Source organism: Beta vulgaris, chromosome 6, assembly GCF_026745355.1.
Source record: "Beta vulgaris subsp. vulgaris cultivar EL10 chromosome 6, EL10.2, whole genome shotgun sequence".
Taxonomy (NCBI): Eukaryota; Viridiplantae; Streptophyta; class Magnoliopsida; order Caryophyllales; family Amaranthaceae; genus Beta; species Beta vulgaris.
The window spans coordinates 8,359,505-8,371,770 of NC_079207.1; the positions used below are offsets into that span (position 1 = coordinate 8,359,505).

The following is a 12,266-nucleotide window of genomic DNA, read 5'->3' on the forward strand; positions in this document are numbered from 1 at the left end:
AGTTAGTGGGTAAGTTAAATTTTTTAACTCACACTAGACCTGATCTAGCATTTATTGTCCAACATTTGAGCCAGTTTCTTCACTCACCAAGAGAACCCCATGTTCAAGCATTGCATCATACACTCAGATATGTCCAAGGTACAGCAGGACAAGGTATCCTCTTGAATGGGTCTCCTGAACCTGTTTTGCAAGCCTATTCAGATTCAGACTGGGGTGCTTGTCCAGACAGCAGAAAGTCTATCACAGGGTACCTCATGATGCTTGGTAATTCTCCCATCAGCTGGAAGTCCAAGAAGCAAGGGACAGTGTCAAAATCTTCTAGTGAAGCTGAATATAGGCTATGGCCTCTGCTGCCAGTGAGATCACTTGGCTTGTGCGTTTGCTTCAAGAATTACAAATTCCCAACATTACACCAGTCACTTTGCATTGTGACAATCAGAGTGCTATACATATAGGAAGAACCCAGTCTTCCATGAAAGGACCAAGCATATAGAGCTTGATTGCCATTTTACTAGAGACAAGGTGTTGGAAGGCTTGATTCAACTTACTTATTTGCCTACAACTAGCCAACTTGCAGATGTTTTTACTAAGGTGTTACCATCTGCACAACTTCAGTTTTTGCTTTCCAAACTTGGCATGATTTCATCTATGCCAAGTTTGCGGGGGGATGTTAAGAATACTTCTTCTATTTGACAGTTAGTTAGTCTCTAACTAACTCTAACTAATTCTGTTTATAAGTTGTTAGAGTTTGTTAGTTTCTACTTGTATATAAGCTTAGCTTATTTCTCCTCCATGTACTGATTTTCATTCACATTACATCTTCTTACTTCTATAATAAGAGATGTCTCTCTCTCTCTAGAATATCAATACAATTCTTTTCTCTCTAGTTTTCAATGCTGGTTCATAAATTGTTTCAAACTGGAATCTTGTTAAATTCGTCTCGTGACGTACAATTATAAAATGTAATTTTTATAATTTTACTTATATGTAATTATAGATATTTGTGATCAAAATATTACCTCGACATGCATTAAAGTGAATTGTTGCATTTAATTCGGAAAAGCAGAAGTATAGTTTATTCCAAAATATTACTATCATATATTTGTAAAGCATTACATAATATAGATAGAGGGACTAATGATATTGACACAATTTTTTATATATAATACTCCTTCCGGTTTTTATTAGTTTACCCCTATTTTTTGCACAAATTGATAGGAGAAATAATGTTTTGGGTCATAAAAAGAAAGAGAAACTATTATTTTATACGGTTTTTTCACCAAATACCCCCGAGTTTTCATGAAATTCACCAGGTACCCCCGCACTTTTGAAAATACACGGGGTACCCCTCAGTTTCAACATAATACACCAGGATACCCTTAATGACTAACGGCGTTAACTGCTGTTACTCATTAACCCCTTTTTTGTTATTTTCAACCCTAATTAACCCTAATCCTAACTCTAAACCCTAACCCTAACCCTAACTATAAACCCTAACCCTAAACCACCCTCCCACCACCTTAGCAAACCCCACCCTACCCACCACCCAGCAGACCCCCCTCCCCAACCACCGGCCGCCCCTCCCCACCTCCTTGCAACCCCTCCCCACCCCCCGCAACCCCTTCCCTAACCCCCTCGCAGCCGCTCCCCTCGCAGCCGCCCACCCCACCAATCCCCACCCCCGTTCAGTTTCAATCCCCTCCCCCCACCCTCGCCGGTTTTCGCAGCTCCCCCCTCCCCCACCCCCAACCCCCGCAGCTCCCCCCTCCCCTATCCCCGTAGCCGTCCTTCCCGCGACCCCGCCACCTCCACAGAGCAGCAACCCTCCGCCACCCAAGCACGACTCTCTCTCCTGATCTAATTGCGCGAAAACTGACAGGGGTGGGGGAAAGTGTGCGAAAACCGACGAGGGTTGGGGGGAGGGTGCGAAAAACCGGCAGGGGTGGGGGGAAAGTGTGCGAAAACCGACGAGGGTTGGGGGAGGGTGTGAAACCGGCGAGGGTTGGGGGGGAGGGGCGTTGTGCTGAGGTGGTGGGTAGGGTGGGTTGGGGGTGGGGGAGGGGGAGCTGCTGGGGTGGTGGGGTGTGGGAGGGTTAGGGTTAGTGTTAGGGGATTAGGGGTTAGGGGATTAGGGTTAGTATTAGGGTTAATTAGGGCTTAAAACACAAAATAATAGTTAATGACTAACGGTGGTTAACGGAGTTAACCATCGTTAGTCATTAAGGGCATTTGGGTGTATTGTTCAGAAACTGAGGGGTACCCCGTGTATTTTCAAAAGTGCGGGGGTACCCGGTGAATTTCATGAAAACTCGGGAGTATTTGGTGAAAAAACCGTATTTTATATTAAAGTTGAATGTATGTGTGATAAAAAGTTACTGGTCTCATTCCAAAAATAGAAACAAAAAAAAGGATAAACTAATAAGAGACATCACAAAAAAGAATACAGGTAAATTAATAAAAACAGGAGGGATCGGAGTAATATAAAATTGCCTATAGAACCCTTAGCTTACCAACATCAAACATGGCACGCAAAAAGGAGAGGATCTACAAAATCTACTTTTACAACTTTTCCACACTATATATTCATCTTCATCTTTCAACACAACCACAATTCCACATCCAACTCTATACACTTCTCTCAAAATTACTCTCTCAAACAAAACACACAACTAAATACACAAGTAAAGAAAACATGGTACCCTCAACTTCTTTTACTTCTATTCCTCAAGAAATCATTAACAACCTTCACTATTCTAGACGATTATTACTACTTAATTCCCATATTATTCATTCTTCACCACCTACAAACCAAGCACTAACACCAACCTACCAAGTCCTAGACCCGAGTTCGAGCCATGGCAAAAACGGTTTTGATGCTAACATAATCATGATCCTCGCGGTATTAGTATGCGCGTTAATATGCTCATTATGTATTAATACCTTCATTAGGTTTGTGATTAAGTGCTCAAGTATGATGAGTGGAGAGCCTAATTATTACCTAAGCATGATTAACAACCATGATGAGAAGAAGAAAAGTGTTAGTGGTTTAGACAAAAGGGCATTGAAGACATTTCCAGTTGTGAAGTTTTCAAAAGATGTGCAAATTCAAGGGTTAGGTTCAGAGTGTGTGATATGTTTGTCAGATTTTAAGGTTGGAGAAAAAGTGAGGATTTTACCAAAGTGCAACCATGGCTTCCATGTTAAGTGCATTGATGAGTGGCTTAGCTCACATTCTTCTTGCCCTATTTGTAGACAATCTTTAGTTGAAACATGTCAGAAGATCATTGGGTGTGATCATGATCATCATACTACTACATCATCATCAACATCACCATCATCATCATCTTCATCATTAATATCATCATCATCATCAAGGGATGTGGTTGTAGTAAGTATTGAGCCACTTGAAAGGGAAGATTTAGTGAGAAATTACAGGAGTACTGAAGGTTCTCAGAGCTAGTCAAGACAATTCATTGTCACCTTAAATTCATAGGACTAGTATTTTTGTACTTGTAAAAATGATAGACACAAATTCCCAATTGTTGTTCTTGCAAGTGTAAAAGAAAAAGAGCAATTAATACAATTTCCCTGGTTTGCCATTTTTAAACTTTGTGGTAGGACATTTTTTTGTTATAAACAAAAAAAAAAAAACAACGGAATTCGATACTTTGATCACAACTTACATCTAACACTTTCAAAATGTTAACAACTAAGTTGTTTATCATGAAATATCAATAGTCTACTTTATATATGTGAACTAATGTTAATGATATTAAGACATCTATACTAATATATTGGAAGACGTTTCTACATAAGGAATGGTGTCACGTGTCGCTCTCTCTAAAGAATTTTACTCCATGTAATTCACACATAAATTAAAAAAAAATAAAAATTGCATAATAGGAATTGATCTCGTCACTTCAAGGTCATATATTAAAGTCTCAAACCATTAGAGTAAGTGACATTTAATTTTATTATTTTAAAATATAATATTAATAAATGTAAATTTTTCTTTACTCGAAGTATACCCCGAGCATAAACCACATGATAACTAGTTTAATCTAAACGAAGGATTTATTTTAGTTATTATATGGAATTGTAGATGGTTGGTGAATATCACCTGAAACCTTATCGTGGTCTGTGGAGCCTGGAGGTTGGTACATAATTTAGGAAAAAGTTTCATACATTTAAACTCAATGTACTACTTTCCTAATGAATAGTAACAATTCCAAAATACAAGAGAAACATATTGTGGTTTCGAGTCAAGATAGTTCTATGCTCAACCTTGCGTTTTAAATTAAGGTACAATTCTTTCTTGATTTTTAAACATTATTACTCCATATTTATCTAACATAACCATACAAAATTGACTTACAATTAAAATTTAAAATTCATAAGCTTTTTTATCAAATGTTTTCAAAAGGGGAAATTAATTATATATGGGGGTAACTCTATATTTTAGGTCATTCTCTACAATAACCCTTATATTTGCACGCTTGTCTCATGTAACTCCCAACTTGTAAAAAATATAAAAAATAATGATTTTGGATACAATGTTTTTTTTTTTTTTTTGGTAAACATGGCTTTCATTCATTAACTAATAAAGTTGAAAATATTACAGTCCGAAAGTAAATGTTCCAAACAATAACTAGGGGGATTGGGGAAAATCCTAGTTACAATACTATCACCAGCCATGTTCCTACACTCCTTGGCCAGAAGATCCGCCACATTGTTGTGCTTCCTGCTACAATACTTAATCTGGAGATCCGGTCGATTAGTGATCCACTGCCTGCACATATTAATCAAGTTTGAATATAGGTAAAAAGTGCTATGTAATTATCCTTTTGCCACCCAAATTTTCTTACATTTGTAACCGCGTCTTCACATTAAGTTCAATTACATTTTATAAGTTGGGGATTACTTAAAAACAGGGGTACAAACATAAAAATCATTCTAAAAATAGTCCAAAACATGGGATTACCATAAATAATTTCCCATCCAATGTTACTAATTAGTTATCAAATCGAAATGTTTTAATTGATCCTTCTCACATGAAAACGCCAATTGAAACTCAAATCTACCAATTTTAATGCGCAAATTTCACTATATACAAAAAATTAGTTCCATCTATTTTTAACACTCTTTTCTATAATTCCATCTTGAACTTCCTATAAAAATTTTGAATTTTCTACTCTCAATATGGAGTAGTTAGCTTTTTCTTCCTAGAGTATGTAAGAGCTAATAGAGCTCCTGATACTGTTTATTTATGTCTGTTTGGTTGTATTAATATTAGACTATACTTCAATTTAATTAATACAAATTTTCTCGATGTCAAAAAAAAATAAAAAATCTCTTTGGTCCTTCAATTGAAAACCATTAGCCATGTTTGTTGTTTAGTCATCTATTTCCTGCCAGTTTTGATACTGTGGACGGACTTATGAGACCCACTCCAAGGCATAGAGCAATAATGCATGCATTTAAACAAGTTGCACTTTTCCACTGAAGTTGGTCTGCAAATAATATGGTAATTAACTATTGTCGAAGCCATATGAATTCCCAATCCATTATTCTCAATTGTCCACTTCTATTTTGCATTATTTGTCATTTTGTACTACTCTTATGTATTTGCATAACTAAATGCCATATGACTTGTTAATGTTAGTTGCTCTCCTTATAATTAAGGAGTAATCTTTTTGGGGGGATAATTATTAAGTGATTAGTGCCCTTAAATTAGTAATGATGTTGTGCTTTCTAAAAGAACATTTTAGAAAGAAATAAAAGTCGTGTATATTGTCTATTTATAACTCTAGCTTATCCGATCCATCCATTCCAACATGCATCCACAAGTTTTGTGATGGCGTTTATTCCTTCTGTTTCCACTACGCAACAACCTTCTCCAGGGCCTAATGCCCCTTTTTTTGGGGCCAAAATTGAAGAAATTAGGAAAAAAAAAAGGTTAAATTACGAGTTTATTAAAACACACGTACATTTGACCTAGTCAACGCTAATGTAGTATTTTACAACAAAAAATAATTTATTAAATTATTTTTCACAATATCTTTATTATTAGGTAAATTTCGCAAAAAATTAACTTATAAGGTAGTTTGTCGCAAAAATTCCCTATTATATTAAAAAAAAAAAAAAAAATTATTACTTCCTCCGTAACAGAAAAAACGCATCAAATCAATATTTTATACCTCACAAATAATACTCAACTGTAGTAACGAAGAGGTTAACAAAAACAGCAATTTTCTTCTCAGATTTGGATGCAATACTTGGGGACATACTTTCTATGTGTAATGCATTTTCTTTTGTTTCTTTTTCTCATATTAAAAGGGATGGGAATACTGTTGCCCATGACCTTGCTAGAGTTGTGCCTTTTGGTGTTGAACAATGTTGGGAGCATCACTGTCCTAGTACTGTAACACCTTATGTACTTATGAACACTTTGTCCCTTTGATTAATGTACTTCTCTTTTCCCTCAAAAAAAAATAAAAAATAATACTCAACTGTTGCATTTTTTCTGTTACGGAGTAAGTAGTAATAATGTTTTACAGTCATGGTCCATTTTCTAAAAATGAAGCCTTGAGTTCAAACTTTTAGCAAACAATTGAAGATGACACATGACTTTCAAGAAGTTGTGGCAACGTCTTTTACCACTCTGCTCTTTTTTTTACCACCTGACGGGGAGTATCTTCATATTAAAGCTCCTTCGTAATAATTTAATAAACGAATAAAAAAAAAGGTGATCAATGAGATGACCATTACCTACTAAACCAACTTTAGAGTAGCTTCCTAATTTGGCACTTGATTAAGACTTCTACGAGTTAAACAAAAGGGGGAGATTAATTAATTTAACGCGATAATCAAAAAGTTGGAGTTTCATGTGAATTCTCATGCATGTGCATGCACACTGATCAATTATTAATGCATGAACATAACTGTACGTGATAAGATTTTGCTTGTATTATTGTGTTGTCAATGTTGAAGGGACTTAACAATGAGGTGCAATTGAATCAACCCATGCTAAAGTATAATATTTGACATAAGCGGGATTAATGAAAATAACGATATCTAATAATTAAGTAATATGGAAGTGAAATGACATGATAAGGACACAATTTAGCTAAGTTATAGTCTTATTGAACTTTTAGATTAATTAGACGAATGTTTTCGGAGCGAGGCTTGTGCATTGAGTATATTGCTTAACCGTTTTATGTAAGTCAATATATTTTGATAATTATATAGGTTTTTTCTCAAAAGTATTTTGATCTTGCTCAATCTCTACCCGTTACGTATCGAAAATACTAGTGTCAAATATGACTTTTATTAGTTCTTTAATTAATAGTGGTGATGTATGTTCTCTCTTGTCATGGATGAGGTGTAAATATATATTCTTTTGATATGGAGTAGCCTATATTTCCTCATACAAATTATTATATAGGCTAGGGGAAGGACTAAGGAGAAGACTTATCTAACGCTTTTAAGATGTTCGTACTTGATCAATAAGTATAGGAAGTCTTATGATCCTATTGTATTGAACGATTCTGGTTGCTTTATTTCTGCCCCCGTCCCTTTCTCGTACTCCAAAAAGGCAGAGAAAGGGGGGAAGGGGCAGTCAACAATTGCTTCTGTTCGGTTCTGTGCCTGGACTTCAAACAATTTAAGTTTTAACCATGTTAATGATCCTACATTATTGGTTGATAGAGAATCAAAGTATATTTACCAACAAATCACGAAATGCTATGGTTCTTACATATGATTTCTTTATTTATTATTGATTCAGAAGTCATTCGTGAAATCATGCACCTTTCGCCCTAATTATAAAGAAAAAAGAGGTACAGTTGATTGAATCCAACCTATTCTTGAAATAAACAAACAACCCGCACACACTCCCTTTCCAGAAAAGATCAATACACCAAGCACTACACTGAGATTTATTAGATTTGGTTCTAAAATATCGGTATTAAACCCGAAACTAGAGAAGTTATGGACTTATGGTACCATGTTTGGTTTAAACGATATATGTTTGGATTTCTAAGGAGGATTGTGTATTGCATCAAGTATCTCTACAATCATAGGATATTTTATTTGGATTAGTATGAATTGTCTTAGAGGACAGCAACCTCGCATAGTCGCATAGGTTAATTCAGTCCCAATTAGCATTTTAGACACTCTGAGAATAAGGGGGGAGGGTAAGATAAATCTCTGCCTTCAAAGTACACCTAGTGGGAATTGAACCCTCAACTTAAAGGTCAAAAGGCATAATCCATTAGACGAAGTTTAGCTTGGTAGATTCGTAGTGACAGGGTTATAGGAGTATACATGCTAAACTGCTAACCAGCACTTCAATCCTTATATTATCATCTACTAATACAGACTAATTAATTTACTCTTTAAATTTCAGTGGGATTAATCAAACAAACAACTTGATATATGAAAAACCAAATAATAAGACTCTTTTTATTGCTCTTCGAGAACCCCATAAAGGGAAAAGAGCAAACTTTTTTTAAAAGGGAAGGGAAAAAAAGCAACTTTTCTTGGACTTTATCTGTATAAATAAATTATTGAGAGTTACTATGTCACTTGATAATTACAAGACTAAACAGTAAACAAACATCCCATTTGCTGGAGGCTGAAGTACTTTTGAAGATAATACATAATAGTAATATCCTACTGTTTGAAAAGGACAAGCCAGATGTTGCTACTTGCTTGAAGTTACAGTTGATATTAATCAATTGTTGATCTAGTAATAATGGCAGCATTAGTACATATATTAACAATAAAGTTTCCTGAGATACTAATATAATTATATCTATGATCCCTATCTATAGTAAGCACCCATGCATGAAGATAAACAAACATAATTAAATTGGGAAAATTTAACACATCTCAGATCAAGCAACTTCACAACTTGCACCAAATGAGAAAATTTTAATCAGCAAATATAACAAAGAATCGTGCTTTTGGGAAACAGGCGCGCAGATGTGGTACACCAAACGAAACTTAGAGGGATTTTGTATATCTGTAGTCTGTAGATACTTGTTATAGCTTATAGTACTTTGATGTTAAGTGTTAACTAGAGTATTGTAACATAACCAAGTTGGCTTGGTGGAGGTGGTGACATGGAAGGAAACTCACTTTTAAGTTCGAAACTCACAACCTACTTGTAATTGAGAGTAGGAATTCTCTTATATCTCTACTTTCCAGCGTTGATCTTTGTAGCTAGGTTGGCTGACGTGCGATATAGGTGTTGGTCCGATAGGATTCTCCGCTCTTTTTCTTACCAAGGGATTTCCAGTGGGAGCCTCAAGAAAAACTAATAGAGTATTATTGTAGGATGCATATATCGAGGAGCGAGCACGGCAAATGGTGCTTCTTCTAGAGTAGCGCATGTTTCAAGGGGATATTTTCTATGATTGCCGCTACATGAAACAATTAAGGTATGAATATTGGTAGTCTTAAGCGGAGTCTTAAGCAAAGACTCTGAGAGTCTTGAGCAAAGACTATGCAATAATGTTGAAAGAAAAAGATAACCTTAGACTCTCAAATTTCATATGTGAATTGTCCCATGTAAAGAAAGAATAGAGAATATGAGTTTATGACTCGATTATTGAATATAATAAAAGTTTGAGTCATAATTATTTCATCAATGGCTATATAATTTCATCAATGGCTGTATAATACTGATAGCATTATTAGTTTTCATTAACATTACCACAAAAAAAAACTATTAGTGGTTCATGTACATATATATATTTATGATTTCTACTTTAAGCATCCATATAAAAGAAAGTGCAACATATATGATTGGGTACTATTTATATGAGATCCAGCTATACTGGCTCATTGAAGCTAACGAATTAAAGAACTTAAACGTACTAACTTTGTACTCCTCTTTCAATCGTGCTTTAAGGAAACAAGCATATACGAGGTGAACTTTTGCATTTTCTATAAAAACATTATGCAAAGACCTAAAATGTTAGTTTAGTTTTATGTCAACTTGAGCTTTGAGAGGGCTGTGACTCACTTAGTCACCTTCGTTTAATTTGAACCACATTAACTACATCAACATAATGGGAAAAGCTAAGGGTATCTGCACTTTTTGCTCTTTGGCTACCTGTGGTTTCATTAATATTTTTGTACATACTACTAGGTATATTATAAATTACCTTGAGTATTTGATTAGTTCATTAATGCTAAATCATTAGAATCTATACTAATATATCAAAAGGCGTGCCTAAATAAGGAACGGTGCCACATGACGCTCTCCTTAAGGGCATTTTACTCCATGTATCCACATACAATAAAAAAAATTAGAAGTTGCACATGCTATATGGTTTCGATCGCGCGACTTCAAGTTGATATACTAAAGTCTAACCACTAGACCAAGTGTAATCTAGTAGTATTATTTAAAAGTATAATATTAATAAATGAAAATTTTTCTTACCCGAGACATAACCCGGGCCTAATAAAAAGTTTTACTATTATAAGATGGGTCTCAACGGCCATCAAGGTATGTAAATTTTGTTACATAATGTATAATTCTCCAAGTAGTCTTTCTCTAACACATACATCATCCTTCCAAGATCTAATTTATTATAGATATGGTGATAGAGATTAAGAGGATATTATAGATATGGTGAATTTGTGATAGAGATTATGAGGATCTTTAATGCACCACTATCAACTTCAAATTTTAATTGTATTTTGCAATAGTACTTTCATTATGTAGATATGTTCCTTTTCACCACCTTTCTTGCTTTTGTATTATTGTTGTATATACTTACTAATCAAGACCAGCTACACTAATCCCATGCCTAATAAGATTACTCGGACTATCGGATGAGTTCTATGATAGAATGATGCTTAATCTTGAGATATCACCTTTAATAAACCAACTTAATTTAATTAGCATATATTGTTTGTTCTAGGTTATCAAATTGTTGCATTTTTTGAGGCCTATTGCGGTTTTGACGCGCAGCAAATCAAGGGATTTTAATAGTTGGTTACTATTAAAATGAACAAAAATTATTAAAAGAAACGGTCTAATTTTAATATAAAATTAGACCTAGTCACTAAATGGATTAAACTAGTCACCGAAAGAAATTAACCTCTTCACTATTAGGCTAATTCTCTTTTTAATATTAGACTTATCATTGTCTAATCTTAATTTAATAGTAGGCGGTCTCTTACAAGACAAACTCTAAAATAAATGTGCTTTGAATTAACCGGTAAGGCGGTAACGGTATATATATATATATATATATATATATATATATATATATATATATATATATATATATATATATATATTGTTGTGCTTTAAGGAGAATTTGTAGCAATATAATGTATTGGTTTCAAAAAAATGTATTTGTTCCATTTCATATTACTTAAGATGTATTTTTGGACACACTACTTGTCAATGCATAAATTCAATCATTAATATATCTAAGTTCTTATAAGTTAAAATTTAAAAAGAATGATATTTTGAAACTATATGTTGAGATTAATATGCAAGATCCCACATAACTATTACTTTTCATCATTGTGAGAGAGAAATATAGTTTTGCAGGAGGGTGGAGAGAGAAATAGAGCATAAAATTAAAGCACAACAGAGAGGAGATAGAACTAGAACGAGGGAATTGGGACTGAAATAACATATCATAAGATTGCATTTGAAATTTTTACTCTCGACCGTTATGAGTTATGATATTACTCCTTCGTTTTTTTAGTTGTACTCAATGTGTCAGGTACAACTTTGAACAATAAAGTTTTTAATACTATAAAACTATATAAGAGACGAATCTAGCAAGATCTTACATAAGAATAAATAAGATCACATTAGAATATCTTAATAATGTCAAAAGTAAATATGATACAACTAGAAGAAAACGAAGGAAGTATATACACGTAATTAGGTCAATTCCAAATCGAAATGACTTCATCTCATGATTTTTCAAACAAGTAATTTTGGCCAAATCCGAAATTTCAAAATGAAATTGTGTATCCAAACCAGCCATAATTTAGTTTGGGGGTGTTGAGAACTGAGAAGTACAATGAAGTACTTTTGATGTTGTAGAAGGTACTTGTAAGTTGTAATACGACATACGAGTTTAGTAAACGTAAGGAAGAAAAAGGTTGATTTGCGTCGGACTTGGGACCCCTATTCGCGTCGGACTTGGGTCCGACGGCACAGGTCTCGACGCAGATGACCTATAATTGATCTATGTCGTATGCGAAAACGACGCAGATCATTTATCTAT

General features: G+C 34.4%; 2 protein-coding genes across 2 annotated transcripts in view; both read left to right on the forward strand.

Moving 5' to 3' along the window:
• The first annotated feature begins 2,622 nt into the window (after window positions 1–2,622).
• Window positions 2,623–3,761, forward strand: LOC104895457 (RING-H2 finger protein ATL78). Its single transcript, XM_010681972.4, has one exon. It carries the CDS (start codon window positions 2,693–2,695, stop codon window positions 3,458–3,460), a length of 768 nt encoding a protein of 255 aa, XP_010680274.1. The 5' UTR covers window positions 2,623–2,692; the 3' UTR covers window positions 3,461–3,761.
• A 2,012-nt stretch (window positions 3,762–5,773) lies between these two features.
• LOC104895463 (hypothetical protein) overlaps window positions 5,774–12,266 on the forward strand; it is a 94,734-nt gene continuing 88,241 nt past the window's right edge. The window contains exon 1 of the mRNA XM_057396046.1: window positions 5,774–5,779. The gene's annotated coding sequence lies outside the window, so the exon portion shown is untranslated. The remainder of the gene's footprint in view (window positions 5,780–12,266) is intronic.